Here is a 24,976-nt window from a genome sequence, read left to right as displayed (position 1 = left end):
GGTGAGTTTTATAGCTGAGTGAAACTTGTCTGCTTCCATTGTACTGTTTATTCTTTGTAAAAAAATAAATGACACTGGTAAAGATGCCTGTAGTATAACTAATTTCAGCCTCTTATCAGCCAACCATGCTAATAGAAGACTTGGAGAATGAATTTCATCTGCCTTCAGTGACGGGTGGAAGCACTAAAAATGGTGAAGAGTCAAATAGATATTTTGATCACGAACCTAAATTAGCAATGTCACTGTAAAAAGGACCAGGTTAGATAATATGATACTGGGTCTTTCTTAAAAAACACAAAATTTTAGAATGGGACACGGAAGCTAGAAGAAATATCTCGGCAGAGACCCTGGTGAAGCAGGCATTTATTGCACTGTATTTCTTGGCCCCAGCAAGTTTCTTGCTTCCCCGGTATGAGTAATCAATTCAGCTGTGGCTATTCAAAGATTCTGGCCATTATTGAAAAGAGATGTGTCAATTCTGTTTTGACAAAACAGCTCAGGTAAGTGAATGTAAATGAAAATGCAAATCTTTTGTTTTTTCTGCCTGTAGAAGCTTATCATTTCTTCATATCTCCTCTGGCAAGAGTCATAGTGTCTGGACTGTATTGATTCCGGTTTCCTACTCTTCAGTATTAGTAGAAAAAGGAAGGATCTGCTGCCTCTACATGAAGATAGTTTCTGGAAGTTGAAATTTTAATGTAAACTTTACTGAGACTTTCCCTATTGAGTGAGAAAGGAGAGATGGCTTCTTCTCAGGTAAATGTATGCATGTTGACTGTTCTTAAAGAAGTATTTCATTTTCAGAACTTTCAAATCCTCCCTATTCTGACTCAAATGTACATAACTAGTTTTTCATATGATTCTCAGTATTACCCTTTTGAAAGTTATGTCATTGGTGAGCTAAAAACAGATGTTCCTTTTTACCAGTCTCCTTAAAGTTTTCAGTGTATCTTGTATAAAAGATAACATAATTTGTAAATACTTAAAAGATTTTCTAATTGCAAAAATGTGTTTACATGAGATTAAGATGAATGTATATACTTGATTTTTACTTTGAGTCACTTGGGTCATTATTTGTCTGTGAAGAAAGGCCCATGTTTCATGAATCATTTATCTTAGGGTCTATTGTAATAGTTCTCAGCCTTCTTACTGCTGCACCCACTTAATAGATTTCTTCATGTAGTACGGACCCAATTATGATTTTTTTGAATTAATTTATATTAGAAATTATATTTACATTTCAGATGTTATCACCTTTCAACATTTCTCCCACACCCAGAAACCCTCTATCACACCCCCTCTTCCCCTGCTTCTATGAGGGTCTACCTCCTCCTATCCACCCACTCCCACCTCCTGCCAATGAAATTCCCCACACTGGGTCATCCAGCTTTAACAGGACCAGACACTTCTCTCTCACCTTTGTGTGACATGACCATCCTCACCTACATATACAGCTGGAGGCATCAGTGTGTCCTTATGTGCTCCCAAGCTAGTGGTTTAGACCCTAGGTGCTCTGCTTGGTTGTTATTTTTGCTCGCCCCATGGGGCCTCAAACCTCCTCAGCTCCTCCAGTTTTCTCTTTTACTTCTCCATTGGGAACCTCATGATCAGGTCAGTGATTAGCTGTGTGAGCATTACCTCTGTATATGTCAGACTCTGGCAGACTTCTAAGGAGACAGCTATATCAGGCTCCTGTCATCATGCACTTCCTAGCATCCACATCAGCATCTGCCTTTGGTGAGTGCACAGGAGATGTATATACAGGTGGAGGAGTCTGTGGATGGTCCCTCCTTCAGTTTCTGTCTCATACTTTGTCTCCATATTTGCTCCCATTAATATCTTGTCACTCCTAAGAAGAACTGAACCACTGACACTTTGGTCTTCCTTCTTAATGGGCTTCATGTGGTCCTTGAGTGTTTTCTTGGGCATTGTGGGCTTTGGGGGTAATATTCACTTATCAGTGGGTGCATACCATGTGTGTTCTTTTGTAGTTGTATTACCTCACTCAGGATGATATTTTCTAATTCCATCCATTTGCCTAAGAATTATAATTTTATTTTTAGTGATAATCCAGAAGTGTAATATGGGTACTGCCATAAATCTTGTTGTAAATATATCTGTTTCCTGGTGGCTTCAGTGACAACCATTAGATCATTTAAATGATCATGACAAATTTTTTCCCAAAAAGGTCACCAAAATCAGCATCAGTTTTGCTTGAGATTTGGAACTGTTCAGAGTACTGACAGCATTCTCTGTCTCAGATATTTCATCAAATATATATTGTAGCTATTGGTACCAAAAACTGTATATTTAACTAACATTTTTTTTGCCAATTGACTCAAAGGGGATACTGTTAATTTTAATTTAAGGGTCTACTGACTTTCATGGATGTGGCTATAGAGTTCTCTATGGAGGAGTGGCAATGTCTGAATTCTGCTCAGAGGGCTTTGTACAGAGATGTCATGTTGGAGAATTACCATAACCTGATTTCTGTGGGTAAGAATATTTTTATTCCATATAATTCCACTTCATTGTAGCGATATCTAAAACTCCCATGACTATTTGGTCTACCATCCATTTACTGGTCTTTCTCTTTTTTTTTTTTTTTTTTTGTAATTATTGATTACACTCCAATTTATAGCTTATATGGTATTTACCTTTATCTTTTATTTATATTTAATGTGCTGATCTGTAAATCTTATACCTTTTTTGAAAAGGCAATCTGTTGCTTTTATAAGTCAATGTACTTTGACACCTACAGTTTTCTTTTTTGGATGTGTTAATTTTACAATGAAATTCAGAATTTTAGAAAGGATTCAGTATGAAGAATCTGAATAACTTAGGAAAGAAGTGACTATAAAAAGTCATTCATTTATCTTTTATTCTTTCCATCTCTCCCACATGTCAAAATCCTGTGCTAGCACATAGCTACATTTAATGGTATATCTTTGTGCTCACTTGAATGTACAGGTGTTGCTGTTTCGGATCCAAATGTAATCCACTGTCTTGAAGAAAACAAAGAACCATGGATTGTTGGTAGAGAGGATACAGAAGGAAGAGAACCAGGTAATATGAAGTGAAATAATATGTCATATGATGATTATAATCCCAAAAGAAATCTAGATGTGACATATGCCTAGAGAAGCTGTACAATAGAAATCATTTCTAAGAGTTTATTTCAGAAGAATGAACCAAAGAAAGAGTATAAACATGAATGCTGTATGATTTTTGCATCATTTAACTGAACACTGATGATTTGAAAGGTTATAACTATTTTTAAAAGTAGCCCACTGTATTACATTTGAATTGCTGTCATTTTTTTCTGTTACATGTGAATGATCAGTAAGGATACTTCATGTTTGAGTGAGTTATTGATTTATTCACTTTTTAAAAATAGTTTTATAGAGTATATATGTTCATATTTTTCTCTCTTTCACCTTCTTGCATACCACCTTCACTTTCCATACTAACTTAAACTCATGATTTCTCTAATCATTCTGTCTATCTCCTATCTCTGACTCTGTCTATGTCTTTGTCACTCACCTTCTCTCTCTCTCTCTCTCTCTCTCTCTCTCTCTCTCTCTCTCTCTCTCTCTCTCTTTATCTTTCTCACAGAAGAAAAAATATTAGAAATCAAAAATGTATACAAACATGGATTCTGATTTGTTCTGGCAACTTTTCCTGAACAGAAGGCCTGCTCATTCATAGTATAAAACTTAAAACTTATTTTCCCTCTCTAAGAGATCATGTAGATTAGAGATGTTTTTACCTGGGATGATATTTTCTACCTCTACCTTTCTTAAAGCTAGTGTTTTGTCTCCTTTTTACTGGTCTTGTGAAAACTGTCTTATTCTCAATGAGTTTACAAGGGCATTGCTCATGTTGTGTCTAAAAACATGCAGTATATTTAGCATCATTCACCAAATATGGCCTTTAAAATCCTTCTTTCTCATCTTCTGCATAGGTACCTGAGCCTTTATAGGAGGGTGTAATAAAGAAAATTGTCATAACACTAAGAACTTTAAAGTCTCTCAATTACTGAACATTGTTGATATACATATTAAGGTTCTCCATTGAAATCTGAGTGATACACAGATCTAATGAAAAAGAAATATAACTTTAAGTGTTGTATTATTGCTGTTTTTATTCATAGTAACAATAGGAGCTTGTTTATAAATTTGAGGATTGCTCTTTCTCTTTCTTTAAAATATGGGGTGGAAATATTTATGGAGATTGCGTAGAATCTATAGATTATGTTTGTAAGATGGCCATTGTTACTAGGTTAATCCTCTCCTTACATGAGAATGGAAGATCTTTCTATCTTCTGAGGTCATCTTTGATTTCTTTCTTCAGAGACTTGAAGTTCTTCCTGTACAGATCTTTCACTTGCTTGGTTTTGTTGACATCAAGATACTTTATTTTACAAATAATGTGACTCATGTCCAGTATGTCCTTTCCCTAGTTTCTTGTTCAGCCCATTTATCCTTTAAGTAGAGGAAGTCTAGTGATTTGTTTTAGTTAATGTTATATTCAGCCACTATGCGGTATTTATTTATCACATGTAGGAATACTCATGTTGAATATTTGGGGTCAATAATTTATACTATGTAAAAACTCAGGATAGAAAAAACAAATTTCAACAGTAACATAACTTCTGGGGGAATCACCTTCCCTGAACTCAAGCTGTAGTACAGAGCAACAGTGATAAATAACACATGGTGGTTGTACAGGCAGATAGAACAATGGAATAGAAATGAAGACCCAGAAATGAACACATAAACTTATGTCACTTGATCTTTGACAAAAAAAGCCAAAGATTTTCAATAGAAAAAGACAGTATTTTAAACACATGGTGCTATTTCAGCTGGAAGTTTGCATGTAAAGAATGCAAATTGATCCATTCTTATCTCCACTAAACAGTTGTATTCTGGTCCCTAACTAGCTACCTAATTAACATAGATATTGTAAATACACCACACATACCAAAATCTTAAAAGCAAACTAAGCACATACAAGGAAACTTGCACTGTTAGTTTTCTGGTAGTTCTTCATTCACATTCATTGTTTTCAGCTCAATCATTTTTATTAATTTTTCATAAAACATAAAATAATGTTGTATATACAGCTTATAAATATTAAATACAAATGCAATAGATTGTTTTTAGCAACAACATACCTCTGATATAAGAGAGGTTTTACTCAGAGACTCACAAGTAAATAAGACTCATTGCTAGATGGACTCAGGGCACAGTTTTATTGGAACATCAATTAAGAGTTTCCTGTTTAACTCTTTACCCCAATTTTAATTGGATTGTTCGGTTTGTTGTTATCTAATTTTTTGAGTTCATTATATTTTTGGATATGAGTCATCTGTCAGATGTAGGGGTAGTGTATTTTTTCCCAGTTTATAGTCTAGCATTTCATTCTATGGATGACATTATTTCCCTTGAAGTCTTTTTTTTTTTTTTTTAATTTTAGGAGATTCCAGTTATATATTGTTGACCTTAGAGTTTGAACGATTCCTATCATCTTCAATATATTGCCTACCCCCAGCCCCCCTCCCCACCCTCAGATTCCCCCCACCTCAGTGCTCAGCCTTCAGGGTACCATTGACCTTGTCTCCCACCTATGCCCAACAAGGCCATCCTCCCCTACATATACTGCTGGAGTCATGTGTCTCTCTATATGTGCTCTTAGGCTGGTGGTTTAGACCCTGGGGAGCTCTGGCTGGTTGGTATTGTTGCTCTCCTCAAGGGGCCACCAGCCCTTAAGGTTCCTTCAATTTACTCTCTAACTCCTCCATTAGGAACCTTTGATCAGATTAATGGATAGCTGTGGGTATCTGTCTCTGGGTATGTCAGATTCTGGGAGACCTCTAAGGAGACGGCCTTATCAGGCTGCTGTCAGCTTTCCAATCCTGACATCCCTATCAGCGTCTATTTTTAGTGACTGCCCATGGAATGAATACCCAGATGGGATGGTTTCCCTACAACACCCCCTTCAGATTCTGACCCACACTTTGTGTCCATATTTGCTCCCTTGGGTATTTAGTTACTCCTTCTAAGAAAGACCTAGGCATCCTCACTTGTTCTTTCTTCTTCATGAGCTTCATGTTGTCTGGTAGTTGAATCTTTGTTGTTTCAAATTTTTGGGCTAATCCCCGCTTATCAGTGAATAAATACCATGTGTGTTCTTTTGTGATTGGGTTACCTCACTCAGGATGATATTTTCTAGTTCCATCCATTTACCTAAGAATTTCTCAAATTCATTATTTTTAATAGCTGAATAATATTCCATTGTGTCAATGTACCACATTTTTTTGTATCCATTCCTCTGTTGAAGGGCATCTGGGTTCTTTCCAGGTTCTGGCTATTATAAATCACATACCAAAATCTTAAAAGCAAACTAAGCACATACAAGAAAACTTGCACTGTTAGTTTTCTGGTAGTTCCTCATTCACATTCATTGTTTTCAGCTCTATTATTTTTATTAATTTTTCATAAAACATAAAATAATGTTGTGTATACAGCTTATAAATATTAAATTCAAATGCAATAGATTGTTTTCAGCAACAACAAAACTCTGATATAAGAGAAGTTTTACTCAGAGACTCACAAGTAAATAAGACTCATTGCTAGATGGACTCAGGGCACAGTTTTATTGGAACATCAATTAAGAGTTTCCTGTTTAACTCTTTACCCCAATTTTAATTGGAATGTTCGGTTTGTTGTTATCTAATTTTTTGAGTTCATTATATTTTTGGATATGAGTCATTTGTCAGATGTAGGGGTAGTGTATTTTTCCCAGTTTATAGTCTAGCATTTCATTCTATGGATGACATTATTTCCCTTGAAGTCATTTTTTTAATTTTAGGAGATTCCAGTTGTAAATTGTTGACCTTAGAGCTTGAACGATTCCTATTATCTTCAATATATTGCCTATTGTACCATTGCATTCAAGTCTATTCCCCACAGTGATGGTTTGTATTTTCTTTGGTTAAGGAGTAGCTCTATTAGGAAAGGAGATTTAGCCATGTTCAAGAATGTGTTTCACTCTGGACATTGGGTGTAATACCCTAGTTCTAGCTGCCTGGAAGTCAGTTGTCTCTTATTTGCCTGCAGATGAAGATGTAGAATGCTCAGTTCCTCCTGTACCTTGCCTTCCTGGATGTTACCATAAACTATCCTTCAAGATAAAAGATTGAACCATTCTGTACTTGAGTTTCTATTGTATGTTCTCAGCTTGAAATTTTCTCTTCAATCTGTTATGTTGTATTGATGATGCTTGTGGCTAGAATTCACTTTTCTAGGTTTTCTGTCTCCATTTTGGCTCTGTTTCTTTATTCTTCAGTGTTTCTATTTCCCTTTTCATACCTTAACGTTTTTATTTACTTTATCTCTTTGATTATATTGTCCTGTACTTTTTCATATTAATTTTCATTCTCATTATAGGTGTGTACTTGTTTAATTAAATTTTCTGTTATTTTTAATGTGAATCTTTGTAAATATATTTTATTTATTTATTTTAAGAAGGCCTCCATCATCTTCATAAGATTAGATTTAAGGTAATTTTCTTGCACTTCGGGATTGCTCAGGAATAAAGAGCTTAGTGTTATATGATAGATAGGCTTTAGTAGTGCCATTTGCACTAAATTTTTTAATTATGTTATTTCGTAGTTTGTAGGCAATTTTGAAGTCTCTGGTGTTCAAAGACCTGGTAGTCCCTGATAGCTATTGGAATCTGCAACTACAGGTCCAACTGGAAGTTCCTCATAGTCCCAGGCTTCTGGGATTTAAAGAAGACAAGCTTAGCCATAGGTGGCCGCAGGTTTTCAGGGTTCTAGGCTATGAAAGTAATCCCAGATATGTTCAGACTTCTGTTTGTCCACGGCATAGCTATGCCTGAAATAAAGCATCCAGAGCTTGTGGTTACTGAGGGCCCCAGTAATCTTGGATTGCATGTAGTGCTATAGACTGGATGATGCAGCACAGATTGGGTGGGGCAGACTTCATGGGTGCTGTGCTTTCCAGGAAATAGTAGAGGGAGAGGATTGGGAATCTCACCTGGTTATATTGGAAGGCATCATGCTGCCAGTGAAGCAGGCAGAGCTTTGCCACAGGGAACGAAGCTCAGATTTGTGGATCCTGAAATTATAATTTAAATAATGTGTAAATATTCACATATCAAGTCAAGAAATTCCTACTTAATTCTAAATAAACTTTTACATAGTAATATGGTTGAAAAATGAATTTACGCACATAATGACTTTTATCATGTTGAAGAATTATAAAGTTCTTCAAGCTTTATCTGTCTCAGTGAATATTTTATAACATATGAGACAATTATTAAATTCTCTATTCTCATGTGCTAGACACATATTGTAACACATATACTTACAGTTTTTTATGTATCATTTCATATTTTTAAAAAATTTGACCATATTATTTTTCATTTTTTATTGGATATTTTATTTACAGTTCAGACACCATCCCCTTTCCCCATTACCCCTCCCCTTAGAAAACCCCTATCCCATGCCCCCTTTTCCTTTTTGCATTTATACACTTTTTTAAAAAATATTAATCAAGGGCTTTATAAGTTTGGTAATGCTCAGTCAGAGGTGTAACCCACTACCCAACCTAGGTATATCAACTATCTTTGACTGGTGGAGACACGTGAATAGCTGCCTCCCTGTCTCCCCCATCTTTCTCTCTCTCATCACCTAGCTTCTCCTCTCTTTCTTCTCCTCCTCTCCTTACTCCTTCTCTTCCTATCAGTACCTCTCCCATCTTAGCTCCTCCTACATATCACCCTTCTTGTTAAAATAAAACTTTTCTCTCTAAATACAATTAGAGCATAATTACGCTGATTTGTACCAGTGAGGTTCAAGATAGTCCTAATACCCAGTCCATCATTTTGTTCACTAACCAGAACCTCTGTCATATATCCTAAATAAAAGACTTAGTTCTGAACCTGACTTTTCCCTTGGCTTTAGAATGAATGTCAGCTGAAAACCATCCACTCAAATCTTTTCTCTCAAGGTAAATAGCCAGGATTGGCTATGAGACTGTAAGTTTTCAACCCCGTCAGATATCCAGAATGACTGGGTTAACTATAATTGTGGGAAGCATAAAGCATAGCTTCTAAACCTTATCCAATTTATAGAGACCTCTGAACACCTGGACACTCCCTCTACTACAAAATGATGGAGCATCTGTTCTTCTGCCTCCTGGCCAGGATCATGTGACAGACCTTAGTGATGCAGAATTATTAAGGGCCAATTACTCTGTCTAGACAGATATAATCAGTCGACTATTCTGCAAGTGTGTCCTTTTCTGGACAGTAATTTGTCTGTAGATGGAAAGAGGCAATTCTTCTCTAGTGGCTGTCTCACCACAACTGGAGTAACTCCAAAGATGCTCAATTTCTCCTTAGAATTCTATACAGGAAGCTGTCAGGAGCAGACAGGTCTCTAATCAAAATGAACCTTAATAGAGAAATGTTTGTCCCGTCCATTCTGTGGACTTCTGACGTTTTGAAAACCAACTATCCAAGTAAAGTAAACTGGAGTTTTGTCTGTTAACTCCACCCAGTTATTTCTAAAGAAAATATAGAAAACACCCTAACAATAAACTCCAAGCCATGAATTTGCTATAGTCCCTTAACTCACAGGCTAACCCTCTCAACTCTGTTAAAAAAGTTAAAGAAGGACTGGGTCTAAGCCTTGTATTCCTAAATGTGTTATGCTGGTACAATGCCTATGAGAGTAACAATATTTATCTCACTTCTTTATCGTTAAGAAACTCATACCAATGAAAACCTTAAAATTTGTAATCAAAGTAAATTGGTGCCATTTAAGAAATTATATCTTCATCTTGATAATAACTGTACAGATTTCTACCCAATCGGTTATGGCTATGCAATAAAGCCTAGCTAATCCACTCTACTCCCAGAAAACCACTACTTTTCCCTAGAAAGACAGCTCAACATTTACCACCTTAGTCCCCAAGCCCAGGGAATCAGGGCGCTGACTCTTCATTAGCTTCTTCAAGCTGATTATGGGCATTGAGATATTAAAAGAGGAGTGGTGGGAAGAGTAAATTGATAAGATTCTGATGCTGTGTCTTCACTGCATCCAGATGGAATTCCCGGACCTCAGAGGTTTGAGCAGGTCTGCCCAGCTTGCTTGATGAGTAGATACACCAAGATTGATTATTCTGCAATATACAATTCTCAAAAAAAATTTTAGTATCAGGATAATTTTATTAAGAGAGCTGACATTTTATTAAGGATGTTGGTTCTGTTTTCCTTTTTCCCCTCTTCTATTGGATATAATATTTATATTTCAATTTTATACCCTTACCACATTCCCCCACTACCCAGGAACCCCTTATCCAATCCCCCCTCCTCCTGCTTCTATGAGGTTGTGCATGCCCCTACCCCCCATTCCCCCTCCCCACCCTCAGACCTCCCCCGCTCTCAGTGTTCAGACTTCATGGGAACAAAGATCTCCTCTCCCACCTATGCCCAACAAGGCCATCCTTCCCTACATATACAGTTGGAGTCATGTGTCTCTTCCTATGTGCTCCTAGGCTGGTGGTTTAGACCCTGGGGAGTTCTGGCTGGTTGGTATTGTTGCTCTCCTCATGGGGTCACCAACACTTTTGGCTCCTTCAGTTTACTCTCTAACTTCTTCATTGGGAACCTTTGATCAAATTAATGGTTAGCTGCAAGTATCTGCCTCTGGGTATGTCAGAGTCTGGGGGACCTCTAAGGAGACAGCCTTATCAGGCTGCTGTCAGCTTTCCTTTCCTGTCATCCATATCAGCATATATTTTTGGTGACTGCACATGGGAAGAATACCCAGGTGGAATGGTCTCCATACAACATCTCCTTCAGACTCTGTCCCACACTTTGTCTCCATATTTGCTCCCTTGGGTGTTTAGTTACTCCTTCTAAGAAAGACCCAGTCATCCAAACTTGTTCTTCATTCTTCAGAAGCTTCACATGGTCTGTGAGTTGAATATTTGTTGTTTCAAACTTTTGGGCTAATCTCCACTTATCAGTGAGTAAATAGCATGTGTGTTCTTTTCTGATTGGGTTACCTCACTCAGGATGATATTTTCTTGTTCCATCCATTGACCCAAGAATTTCTCGAATTCATTATTTTTAATAGCTGAGTAATATTCCATTGTGTAAATGTACCACATTTTTTGTATCCATTCCTTTGTAGAAGGGCATCTGGGTTCTTTCCAGCTTCTGGCTATTATAAATAAGGCTTCTATGAACACAGTGGAGCATATGTCTTTGTTATATGTTGGGGCATTTTTTGGGTATATGCCCAGGAGTGGTATATCTGGGTCCTCAGGTAGTGCTATGTCCACTTTTCTGAGGAACCACCAGACTGACTTCCAGAATGTTTATACCAGCTTGCAACTCCACCAACAATGAAGGAGTGTTCCTCTTTCTTAACATCCTTGCCAGCATCTCCTATCACCTGAATTTTTGATCTTAGCCATTCTGACTGGTGTCAGGTTGTATCTCAGTGTTATTTTGATTTGCATTTCCCTGATGACTAAGGATGTTGAGCATTTCTTAAGGTGCTTCTTGGCCATTCGTTTTTCCTCAGTTGAGAATTCTTTTTTTTAGCTCTCTACCCCATTTTTAATGGGGTTATTTTTTTGTTTGGTGTCTAATTTCTTGAGTTCTTTATATATAATCGATATTAGCCCTCTATTGGGTCTAGGATTGGTAATGATCTTTTCCCAATCTGTTGGGTGCTATTTCGTCTTTTTTGACAGTGTCCTTTGCCTTACAGAAGCTTTGCAATTTGATGAGGTTTCATTTGTCTATTCTTGATCTTAGAGCATAAGCCATTGATGTTCTGTTCAGGAACTTTTCCCCTATGCCTAGGTATTCGAGGGTCTTCCCTAACTTCTCTTCTATTAGTTTCAGTGTATCTTGCTTTATGTGAAGGTCCTTTATCCACTTGGAGTTGAGCTTTGTACAAGGGGATAAGAATGGATTAATTTGCATTCTTCTACATGCTGACCTCCAGTTGAGCCAGCACCACTTGTTGAAAATGCTGACCTTTTTCCACTGGATGTTTTAACTCCCTTGTCACAGATCAAGTGACCATAGGTGTGCGGGTTCATTTCTGTGTCTTCAATTCTATTCCATTGATCTTCCTGCCTGTCTCTGTACCAATAACATGCAGTTTTTATAACTACTGCTCTGTAGTACAGTCTGAGGTTAGGGATGGTGATTCTGCCAGTTCTTTTATTGTTGAGAATAGTTCTCCCTATCCTAGGTTCTTTGTTATTCCAAATGATTTTGTAAATTACTCTTTCTATCTCTATGAAGAATTGATTTTGAATTTTGATGGGATTTGGAATGTTGAAACTGTAGATTGCTTTTGGCAGGATGGCCAGTTTTACTAAGTTAATCCTGCCAATCTAGAAGCATGGGGGATCTTCCACCTTCTGATATCTTCTTCGATTTCTTTCTTCAGAGACTTGAAGTTCTTGTCATACAGATCTTTCACTTGCTTGGTTAGACTCACTCCAAGATACTTTATTTTATTTGTTGGTTATTGTGAAGGGTGTCATTTCCCTAATTTCTTTCTCAGCCTGTTTATCCTTTGAATAGAGGAAGGCTACTGATTTGTTTGAGTTGATTTTATATCCTGCCACATTGCTAAAGTTGTTTATCAGGTTTAGGAGTTCTCTGGTGGAGGTTATAGGTTCACTTAAGTATACTATCATATCATCTGCAAATAGTGAAATTTTGACTTCTTCCTTTACTATTTGTATCCCTTTGACTTCCTTTTGTTGACTGGCCTTCCAGTAGTATATTAAATAGGTAAAGTGAGAGTGGTCAGCCTTGTCTAGGCCCTGATCTTAGTGGGATTGTTTCAAGTTTCTCTCCATTTGAGGTAGTGTCTGTCTTTGTCACAATGGTGTGTTTCATGTATGCAGCAAATTGTTGGGTCCTGTTTATGTATTCAGTCTGATAGTCTATGGTTTTTTATTGGAGAATTGAGTCCATTGATATTAAGAGATATTAAGGAAAAATGAATATTGTTTCCTGTTATTTTTGTTATTGGCAGTGGAGATATGTTTGTGTAGCTACCTTCTTTTACAGTTTTTGGAAGATTACTCTCTTGTTTTTTCTAGGTTGTAGTTTCCTTCCTTGTGTTGGAGTTTTCCACCAATTAGCCTTTGAAGTGCTGGATTTGTGGTGATATATTGTGTAAAATTGAATTTGTCATGGATTATTTTGGTTTCTCCATCAATATTGATTGAAGTGTTTTGCTGGGTATAGTAGTCTGGGCTGGCATTTGTGTTCTCTTAGGGTCTGTATGATATCAGTCCAGGATCTTTTGGCTTTTATGGTCTCTGGTGAGAAGTCTGGTGTAATTCTTATAGGTCTGTCTTTATATGTTACTTTACCTTTTTCCCTTACTGCTTTTAGTATTTTTCTGTGTTTTGTACATTTGATGTTTTGATTATTATGTGGCTGGAAGTCTTTCTTTTCTGGTATAAACTATTTGGAGTTCTGTAGGCTTCTTGTGTATTTATGGACATCTCTTTCTTTAGGTTACGGAAGATTTCCTCTATAGTTTTGTTGAGGATATTTACTGGTCCTTTAAGTTCGGAGTCTTCCCCCCATCTATACCTATTATCCTTAGGTTTGGCCTTCTCATTGTGTCTTGGATTTCCTGTATATTTTGGGATAGTAGCTTTTTGTATTTTGCATTTTCTTTGACAGTTGTATCAATGTTTTCCATGGTATCTTCTGCACATTAGATTCTCTCTTCTATCTCTTGTATTCTGTTGGTGATACTTGTGTCTATGACTCCTGATCTTTTTTTTAGGTTTTCTATCTCCAGGGTAGTCTCCCTTTGTGATTTCTTTATTGTTTCTACTTCCATTTTTAGATCCTGGATGGTTTTGTTTAATTCCTTCTCCTGTTTGGTTATGTTTTCTTGCAATTCCTTAAGGAATTTTTGCGTTTCCTTTTTCAGGGTTTCTATCTGTCTACCAGCGTTCTCCTTAAGTTCTTTGAGAGTGTTATTTATGTCTTTATTAAAGTCCTCTATCATCATCATGAGAAGTGATTTTAACTCTGAATTCTGCTTTTCTGGTGTGATGTGGTGTTCAGGGCTTGGTATGATGGGGGAACTGGGTTCTGATGATGCCACATAACTTTGGATTCTGTTGCTTACATTCTTGTGCTTGCCTTTTTGCCATCTGGTTAACTCTAGTGCTACCTGTATTTGCTATCTCTGACTGAAGCCTGCCTTTCCAGTTATCTTGCTTGTGTCTGATCTCCTCGAGGTCCAGATGTCTCTGTGATCTTCTCCAGGTGCACTGAGTACAGTGGTATCTCTAGGATGCCTCAGGATATGGTGCTTCCATGATAGCAGTCCAGTTAGATGTCTGCTGTTCTGGGTGCAGTGTCTCCTCTAGGATGTCTCAGGATAAGGTGCCCACTGATCTGAGTGCAGTGGTTCCTCTAGGATATCTCAGGATATGTTGCCTGATGCTCTGAGTTCAGTTGTTCCTCTGTGGCTCTGGGTTGAGTGGACCTTCCAGAATGACTAGGGATGAATCCGGGGTCCACACAATAGCAGACCTGCCAGAGGTCTGGTCCAGGCTTCAGATCTGGGAGAGAGGCAGAAGGGTAGTGCTACTCTGCAGGGGATGGGGGATATCTGCTGGAATCTAAGCACTCCCAGTACCCAGCTATGGGCTTCGGGCAGTGTGTGGGTCTTCCTACCTATGCTGGCTCTGGGATACTTGGAGCCTCCAGGATGTCTCGGGCTAAATCCAGGGTCCACACAACAGGAGACCGGGCAGAGATCTAGTCCAGGCCTCAGATTCGGGAGAGGGCGCCATATTTATTTTTAACTTACTTTTTTTTTTTAACTTCCTCACTTTGTATATGGCTCATTGGCTCATTCCCAGTCAAAGCCTCATACAAACTTTCCGCCATTTTCTATTTCCTTCTACTTTGAGTATCGAGTGGTCCCCTGTGTTTACCGTGAAGATGAAGATTCAATTTTATCCCAGGTAGGTGCTTACTCACTCACTATGACCATAAGTCAAGAGAACACAGCCAAGATAGTAGAACATATATCATGTACAGAAAACAGCTTTTGTGAAAGCCTCCATTCTTGTTATTACGTACATGATGGTTAAGCTGCACACCTGCTACATATATGTCTAGATCCACTCCATGCATGTTCTCTGGTTGGTGGTTTAGAATCTTAAGTCCCCCAAAGGTCAATGTTAGTTGAATCCATTGGTCTTCCTGTGAAGTTCCTTTTGCCTTCATGGCTCACAATCCTACTTCTTATTCTTCCTTAAGAAACTCAAACTACATCCACTGTTTTTCTGCAGTTGTCTCTATCTGTCTGAGTCAGCAGCTGTGTGGAGCCTCTCAGAAGTAACATGCTTCTGTCTGCAAGCATAACACAGTATTATTAATAAAGGAAAAGATGTGGCTTGCACATGGGATGGATTCAATTTCATTCAGGTTTTATGTGGATATTCCCTTAGTCTCTGCTTCATCACCAGTGTCAGAATTTCTTGAAGGCAGGATAAATTTTTAATTGAAATGTTTCTGGGTGTGTAGGTGTCTCTATCACTCTTTTGGGGTTTCTGACAAGCTAGAGGAGGTTGCTTCTTCAGGTTGTACATCTGCAATATAGTCAGTCATAACTAAGATCACCTCCATTGATTCATTGGTTTCTAACTTATAATGGGTAATCGTCCCATATTCAAGATGTTACCCATCTCTGACCTCACCTAGTTGCAGATTTCAATTAATTTTCACAAGCCTCTAGCCCTCTCTCCTGTCCTTCTCTACACATGATCCTGAAACCCTCTTCGCACTGCCTTACCGACCTACTTCTCTTAATTCACTTTTCTCCCTCTGCCTATTATGGTTATATTATGCTACTTTCTAAATGAAATTTAAGCTTCCTTGGTTGCACATTCATCAAGTGTAGGTTCTTTTTGTCTTAGAGTGTAAAATGGTACATGTATTTTATGGCTAATATATAATTTAACTAACTACATACCATGCATGTCATTTTGTGACTGGGTTACCTCAAACAGGATGAAAGTATGAAACTCTATCCATTTGCTTGCAATATTTATGAGTTCTTAGCTATTGAAACTGAATATTATTCTGTTTTGTAAATGTACCACATTTCCTGTAGCAACTATTCAGATTATCTTTCCATGTATGTTGTTTATAATTTTTGGCTTTTACAAATAAACTGCTATGAACATAGTTGATTAAATGTTTTTATGGGATGTTAGTGAACTTAATTTTTTATCATATATCTTTCTTTATTTTCTTATAAATATTCTCTCTGATTTTAATATATTGCTTAATCGTGCATTATCATTCAGTCATAAAAGAAGTATTGCACATCTTCATTTCTATCATTCTATCATTGGAAAGGTGATTTGTTTCCATATTGATATTTCATTTTCACAGAGAGAATATTTTTTTAAATTAATGGATGACAGTTGTCACAATTGTGTTTCAAGTTATACTGTTTTAATGAATAATAAATTATGACATTCATAATATAAAATATATGACATATTTCATGAAATATCTTCTAATACTTATTATGTTTTAAGTTCATTGCAGAATCTATAAAGGACTGAAACCTTACAAATGTAATGAATGTGGCAAATCTTTTACTCAGAATTCACACCTTCAAGGTCACCAAAGTATCCATACAGGAGAAAAACCTTACAAATGTAATGAATGTGGCAAATCATTTAAAAAGAACTCAATACTTCAAGTTCACTACAGAGTCCATACAAGAGAGAAACCTTACAAATGTAATGAATGTGGCAAATCTTTTACATGGAGCTCAGACTTTAAAGTGCACCAAAGAATCCATACAGGAGAGAAACCTTACAAATGTAATGAATGTGGCAAATCTTTTACAAGGAACTCAGTCCTTAAAATTCACCAAAGAATCCATACAGGAGAGAAACCTTACAAATGTAATGAATGTGGCAAATCTTTTACTCAGAATTCACACTTTCAAGTTCACCAAAGAATCCATACAGGAGAGAAACCTTACAAATGTAATGAATGTGGGAAATCTTTTACAAAGAACTCAAACCTTAAATTTCACCAAAAAATTCATACAGGAGAGAAACGTTATAGAAGTAATGAATGTGGTAAATCATTTAAATAGAACTCAGTACTTCAAGCTCACCACAGAATTCATAAATGAGAGAAACCTTAGAAATGTCATGAATGTGGCAAATCTTTTACAGAGAACTCAAGCCTTCAAATTCATCACAGAATACATATATACCCGAAAGTCATATTTTAATCATATTCTGTAACTCTTTCAAAACAAAATATGAAGATTATTTCAGCCAGAATTAATCTGACATCATTAATAATGGTATAGTATTCATTTTCAAATTCAAAAACAAAATAATATTGTGAAGTGTAAGGATTGAGACAAAATGGTATTAATATCTATCCTAATACAAATATGTTGCTTAATGTCCATATAGTTTAGTTTGGGAGAATATTGGCATTTGTGTGATATATTCTCTGTGAAGATTATTGTGCTCTTAACTTTTGAACTTTTGATAGAGTAGTTTTTAATCTCTAATCTCATATTTTTCACATTTTTAATAAATGCATTACCACTGTCTTCTATTACTATTGCCTTGGTGTGATACCTGTTTATTTTATGCTGTGATGGTATCACTCAGCTCATTCAGTTTCTTATTGCTAATGCCAGCAGAAACATTTGGCAAAAGAAAATTTGATTGCTTTTGACAACTTCCAAGAAAACAATTTAGAAGGTAATTATGGTGAGCAGAAAAAACCATGAGGTTTCCCGAATGCATGCTTGCTTGTGTAATTGTGTATGTGTGTTTGTGTGTGTGTGTGTGCGTGTGTGTGTGTGTGTGTGTATGTGTGTGTATGTATGTTGTGGAAAAATTACTTGTATAACAAAGTACATGATTTCTGGTATAGGGCAAAATTATAAATGGACCCACTGTGTGGGTTGAGGGTTGAATCTTTAAGATGACAAATCCTACTATCATCAAAACATTAAAAATCTTGGGTTGTTCTGAATAATATCTATGATAGAATTTTCAGTTTTTCATAAAATTCCATGAGTTCACAAATGGATGATGAAATGGAAAAGGCCTCATTTACTTATTGCAAATGACAATATAATTTGTACTTGAGTCTCTGTTAGCAACTTTGGATATCAAACAAGGTGTACAAGGATAGTTAGGCCATTTGCATTTCACATTTATTGTGAACAGACCAGTGATTAACAGGTCTGAGCAAATGTCTGTGGAGTAGGATAGTGAAGTTTTTATCCAGATGTCAAGAAGTGGTACACATCTGGGTAACATGTTAGTATTTTGAGAATTCTCCACCTTGATTTCCATAGTGGCTGTGATAATTTGCAATCATGAATGTAGTTTCCTGTATCACTTTTGCATTTCCTTTTTCTCTTTATTGGATATTATATTTACATTTCAGATGTTATCACCTTTTTCCATTTCTCCCACACCCAGAAATCCTTTATCACATCCCCCTCCTCCTGCGTCTATGATGTTGTGCCCCTACCCATCCACCCCCTCCCACCTCCCACCCTTGAATTCCCCCATACTGGGTCATCCAGCCTTCACAAGACCAGGGACTTCTCTCTCACTTATGCACAACAAGGCAATCCTCAACCAAAATATACAGATAGACTCATGGGTTCCTCACTATGTGCTCCCAGGCTTAGACACTGGGGAACTCTGGCTGGTTGGTATTTTTGCTCTTCTCATGGGGCCACAAACAATTTCAGGTTCTTCAGTCTTCACTCTAAGGCCTCCATTGGGAACCCATTGATCAGATCAATGGTGAGCTGTGAACATCTGCCTCTGAATATGTCAGACTCTGGCAAACTGCTAAGGAGACAGCTATATTAGGCTCTTGTCAGCATGCACTTCCTGACATCCACATTAGCATCTACCACTGCTGACTGTACATGAGATGGATACCCAGGTGGAAAGGTCTGTAGAAGGATGCTCCTTCAGTTTCTGCCCCACACTTTGTCTCCATATTTGCTTCCTTGAGAATTTTGTTATTCCTTCTAAGTAGGATAGAGGCACTCACACTTGGTCTTCCTTCTTCATGAGCTTCATGTGGTCTGTGAGTTGAATCTTGGCTATTTCAAGCATTTGGGTTAATATCCACTTAGTGAGTAAATACCATGTGTGTTCTTTTGTGATTGGATTACCTCAGTCAGGATGATATTTTCTAGTTCCATCCATTTACCTAATATTTCTCAAACTCATTGGTTTTAATAGCTGAGTAATACTCCATTATGTAAATGTACCACATTTTTTGTATCCATTCCTCTGTTGAAGGACATCTGAGTTCTTTCCAGCTTCTGGCTATTATAAATAAGGCTGCTATAAACATAGTAGAGCATATGTCCTTGTTATGTGTTGGTGCATGTTCTGGGTATATACCCAGGAGTGGTATAGCTGGGTCCTCAGGTAATGTGATGTCCAATTTTCTGAGGAACCACCAGACTGATTTCCAGAGTGGTTGTACCAGCTTGCAATCCCACCAACAATGGTGGAGTGTTCCTCTTTCTCCACATCCTCATCAGCATCTATTATCATCTGAGTTTACCTTACTTATATTTAATTTTATGTCTGTAAGTACATGAATGTATCAATAATAGTGTGAGGCATAGGGGCCTCCTCTTGTCATGGATCCCAATTTGGGCCAGTCACTGGACTTATTTTCCCTCAGTGTATTCTTCATTTTTGTCCCTGTAGTTCTTTTAGGCAGGAACAATTCTGGGTCAAAGTTTTGACTGTGGGGGCACAAAAGCCTTAATTTTGATTGCAACAATCAGGAAACAACCCAGATATCCCACAAAAAGAATGGATAAAAATGGGTTTTATTTACACAATGGGATATTATTCACATATAAAAGACAAGGAAATCATGAGTTTTGCCAACAAATGGATGAAAGTTCAAAATATCATTCAGAATGAGGTAACTCACTCACAAAAGGACATGCATGGTATATACTCACTAATAAATGGATATTTGCCAAAATAGTAGTGAATACCTTCGATAAAATCCACAGAATTCAAAACAGTAAACAAATCGAAGGGACTAAATAAAGGTGCAACAATCCTATTAGGAAGAGGGAAGAAAGTAATCATATGGGGAAGAGGGACGTAGGACCATGGGTGGAAGAGTGGACAGGGAGGAATAAAGGGGAACAATATCAGGTATTTGGAGGTAAAATTATTGCCATGGGAACAAGCAGTAGAATGGAAGTGGGCAACCATGGTTGTTAGGAGATAGAGGAACCATCTAAACTGTGTCAGAGACATGGGAGATGAGAGACCTGTAGGACTTAAAGAGAGGGACCTTATGTGGAATGCACAAGAGTGGGGAGAGGAAACTTGTGAAGTCCATGTCCAGTAGAATTTTAGGACATCAAGTAGAGAGTTGGGTTTGCCATCTCACAATTAAAAACACTGACCCAGAATTGTTCCTGTCTAAAAGAACTACAGTGACAAAATTGAAGAAGAGTTTAAGTATAAAAATTTCAGAATATGCCAAAATTGAGATCCATCTTAAAAGGAGGATCCAAGACCAGACACTATTGCTGATGCTATGGTGTGCTTACAGACAGGAACTTATCAGACCTGCCCTCCCAGAGGCCCAACAAGCAGCTGACCTAGACACAGGGAGATACTTACATTCAACCAATGAACAGAAGTGGGTCACCTTTGTGATTGAATTAAGGAAAGGCTGGAAGAATTTGTAGAGGGTGAACCCATAGGAAGACCAGCAGCCTCAGCTAATCTGAACCCCTGAGATTATCTCTCAGGCACTGAACCAGCAACCAGGCAGAATGTTCTAGCTGGTCCATGGACACTGACACATATACAGCAGAGAACTTCCTAGCCTAGCCTCAGTGAGTTAAGTCATACCTAAACTTTGAGAGAATTGACATTCCATGGAGTGGAGGCCTGGCAGGGAAGGAGTGGGTAGGGACATTGTTTTGGAAAGAGAGGAGAAAGAATTCAATGTGGAACTGACAGAATTGGACCAGTAGGCAGATAATAACTATAATGTGAGAAAAGACTAAATCAAAGCTAATTCTTTCAAAATCATCTGGAAGTTTGGTGATGATGGGTCTTCATTATTGTTTATTTGATGAAGTACAAATAAAGCTTCTAAGACTAATCCCACATATCATCTAATATTTCTTGTCTAGATTTATATAATCCTCAAACATGAATCAGATTAAGTAACAGAATAGGATCAATAACTACCATCTTAGTGTATATCTGTGAGACTTGTCTTGAGATAATCAAACGCTGATGAATCTGAACCAATGAATGATTTAATCCACCAAGGACCTGAGAGTTTGAATACACTGCTTGGAGGTGGTAGACCTACATAAATAAATATTTTCCTGTTGGTTTTTCTTCTGTAGCTGCTTTGATGGGTACAATTTTGTATACTTTACCTGTAGATACATGTCTTCATCCAAGTTAGAAATATTCTCTCCTACAGCAAACTGCTTAAACTGAAAGATAAATAACTCAAAACAGTTTAAGGAAGTTCCTAAAAATGTCCAAATTCACTAGGGCACAACCTGTCAGAGGAAGCAATTAAACTGAATCATCCTCACAGAAAAGCTAAGCAGAATAAACAGAAACTAGACAGGTTGCCCAGAATAGGTTTATACCAAATAAGGAACCTGAACAGGACACTTTTCAATCAGGTGGCCTGCTTTCAGGCTTAACATTGTGATCCAGATTTTCAGCTTTTTAGAGCTGCCACACATACTCACCTAAGCATTGGTGATGCAGCTGTCTTTGAATTAGTTCTGCTCACTGTCGTCCATACTCTATAAATAATCTCAGTAAAACTCATCAGTTCCCCAAATAGACCATTGGTGGGATCTGTTTTGGTCTCCTCTGTGTTTGTTATAATGTGTGAGTACATGTTTCTTGTGTCCCCCCTGAAAAGATTTGTCACAAAACATCACCATGATGATCTGAAACCAATAATTTAAAATAACTCTTATCTATTTCCTACTTTATTTTAGTCTTGTCTCAGAGAATTCACAAAAAAAAAAAAATGACCAACAACATAAGAACAAGAAAAATAGGCTGTTTACATGGACATGGGGCTTTTAAGTATTTGCAGAATTTTGGAAAATTATGGAAAAATAACCATCAGAAATAAATGAAAGATGTCAGGACAGTTAAGTAAGCAGTTTATCGTTGGAGGACACCCCAAACTAACAGAATGACAACAGAAATGTAGATTGCAAAGTCAATAAATGTGAGGCTTCACTAATCTATTGTATATTCATTTTTAGGAGGGTTTTTTGTTGGATTTTTGCTATCTATTATATAATAAGATGTCATCTGCAAATAGGCATTGCTTGATTTCTTATTTTCTCATTTCTAAAACTTTAACTAATTTATTACACTGCTGCTGTTATTGCTGCTGCTGTCACAGCTTCTGCCTTCTTTTTGCTGTACTCAGAACTCAACTTGTTCAGCTTTCTAATTCCAAATGAAGACTTGTAGCCCTCAAGCAATGCTGTTGGCTTTACACATCAGGTAGGTACATGTCTTAGTTAGAATTATGATTGCCAGATGTAAGGTCATGACTAAAATTCAGTAGGAGACAGGAAGGCTTATTTGTCTCACAATTCCACATCACAGTTTTTTATTGCAGAAAGTCAGGAGAAAAATTTAAACAGAGCATAAACCTGAAGGCAGGAGCTCATGCAGAGGTGATGGAAATGTGTTGCTTATCTGCTTGTACTTCTGGGTTGCTCAGTATGCCTTCTTAAAGAACCCAGAAATATCAGCCCAGGGATGGCACATGGCACATTGGACTGGGTCCTATTACATCAACTACTAAATGAGAATAAAACCTACAGCCAGAAATGAATGGCAGGTTTCCTCAATTGGGGTTTTCCTTTCTGAGATGATTTCTAAATTTTGCCATGTTTGATAAAATCTAGGCATTACAGGGTTTTTTGAAGCATTGGGTCAAATAGATTCAGAAGTTGCTGGATTCATAAGTTTCTCAGCATGCAACCAGCCAATTTTAAATTTATTTAGAATACATAATTTAGTAATATTTAATTTATTTAATATTTAATATCAACATTAATTAGTTTTATTAATCATTTTGATATAAATATTAATTAATTAATATTTAATTAATATTTAATTTATTTAGGAAAGTCCATATTTGTCAACCTATTAAATTTCTTTATAATATTTATTCATTAGTCTGGTTTTTGCTCTAGAGAACCATAGTATAACACAATAAACAGATTCTATAAATTTTAATAATATTTGTTATTTTAAGTGCACAAGGTTTTTGCCTGCATATATTTCTGTTTCACACTTTAGTGCTTTTTTTCTTACAGAGTTTAGATGCTTGTATGAGGTAACTTAGAACAAGTCTTGTATACAGTTGGTTTTGAGATGCCACGTGGATGGTGCTAATTGTACCAGTGTCCTCTAGACAAGCTTCAAATGCTCTTAGGTATTGATTCTTCTTTTCAGTCTACTTTGTGTGAATTCATAACACAGGATGATCTCTATGAACTAGAAAAAAGAAGGGTCTTTTAAGAGCTTCATAGTTTGAAGATTAAATGGTCATGTTCTGGCAGACCATAAGCTTGTCTGCTCTACTAAAGTTCCCACATTCTGAAGGCCTCTCAGGATTTCAGCTGAACTCTGGATAACATGTAATGGATCCTCCAGAGGAACTGCAACAGCTGGGACCCTGAGTACTTCAGAGTACTTGGACAGCCCAGCACCCCTGAAATACTCCCCAGTCCTAGTCTGTGCATTCCATCAGGGCAGATTATAAGCTTGACTAATCTTCTAAATATCCTATATTCTAAAGACCTCCTGGAATATCCCCTGCATGCAGGGCAACAGGCAAAGATACCATCTAATTTAACACAGAACCTGGGAACCTGAAGAGCCCAGTGGACTCAGAACCTATCCTCCCTACTCAAACTCCAACACTTTTCTGGCCTCTACCTTCAGGAAGGGCAGATCAGCAGCTTAACTGCTCCTCTGAAGAACACCACAGTCTGAAGGCATTCTAGGGGCTCACCTGAAAACAGGTCAGCAATTTGTCTGCTCTTCTGAAGACCCCAAATTCTGAATGCTTCCCAGGACCGATCAACAATGTGCATGACCCTCTGGAGGCCATAAAGTTTGAAGGCCACCAAACAAATGTGTTATAGCCAGGGCCACAGGGCTCCCAAGAGACATTCAGCAATCCAAGGTCTCAGGAGGAAGGCTCTAGACAGAGACACTCAGGCCAGTTATCAACAAAGTCAACCAGGTGTTAAGAATGTGCAAGATCATAAGCAACAAAATCCCATGTACTTTGGAATCATCAGAACCCAGTTCCCCACCACAGCAGTCCTAAATACACCAACATATGTGAAAACAAGGATGGTGATCTAAACTACTATCTCATAAAGATAATAAAGTCCATTAAAGCAGATATTAAAAAGTCACTGAAAGTAATACAAGAAAACATAGATAAACAGGTAGAAGCCCTTAAAGAGGAAGCACATAAATCTCTTAAAGAAATACAGAAAAACACAATCAAACAGGTGAACAAATTGAACAAAGCAGTTCAAGGCCTTAAAAGGCAAGTGCAAACAACAATGAAAACAGAAATGGAGGCACCCCTAGTAATGCAAAACCCAGGAAAATGGTCGGGGAACTACAGCATCAAAAACAGAATAAAAGTGATAGAAAGTAGATTCTCAGGTATAGAAGATACATTAGATATTAACACAGTTGTGAAAAGGTATTGAAAACATAAAGAACTCATAACCCAAACATCCAGGAAATCCAGAACAAAATAAAAA

General features: G+C 37.2%; 1 protein-coding gene across 1 annotated transcript in view; it reads left to right on the top strand.

Annotated features, from left to right (window-relative positions):
- Window positions 1-2,083: 2,083 nt before the first annotated feature.
- LOC117721305 (uncharacterized) overlaps window positions 2,084-24,976 on the top strand; it is a 385,095-nt gene continuing 362,202 nt past the window's right edge. The window contains 3 exon segments of the mRNA XM_076913726.1: window positions 2,084-2,107; window positions 2,370-2,496; window positions 16,680-17,192. Of these exon segments, the coding sequence (XP_076769841.1) occupies window positions 2,084-2,107; window positions 2,370-2,496; window positions 16,680-17,192 (664 nt within the window).

Source organism: Arvicanthis niloticus, chromosome 16 (assembly GCF_011762505.2).
Source record: "Arvicanthis niloticus isolate mArvNil1 chromosome 16, mArvNil1.pat.X, whole genome shotgun sequence".
Taxonomy (NCBI): domain Eukaryota; kingdom Metazoa; phylum Chordata; class Mammalia; order Rodentia; family Muridae; genus Arvicanthis; species Arvicanthis niloticus.
The sequence above is the reverse complement of the archived record's forward strand: the minus strand, read 5'-3'. Positions and strand labels throughout refer to the sequence as shown.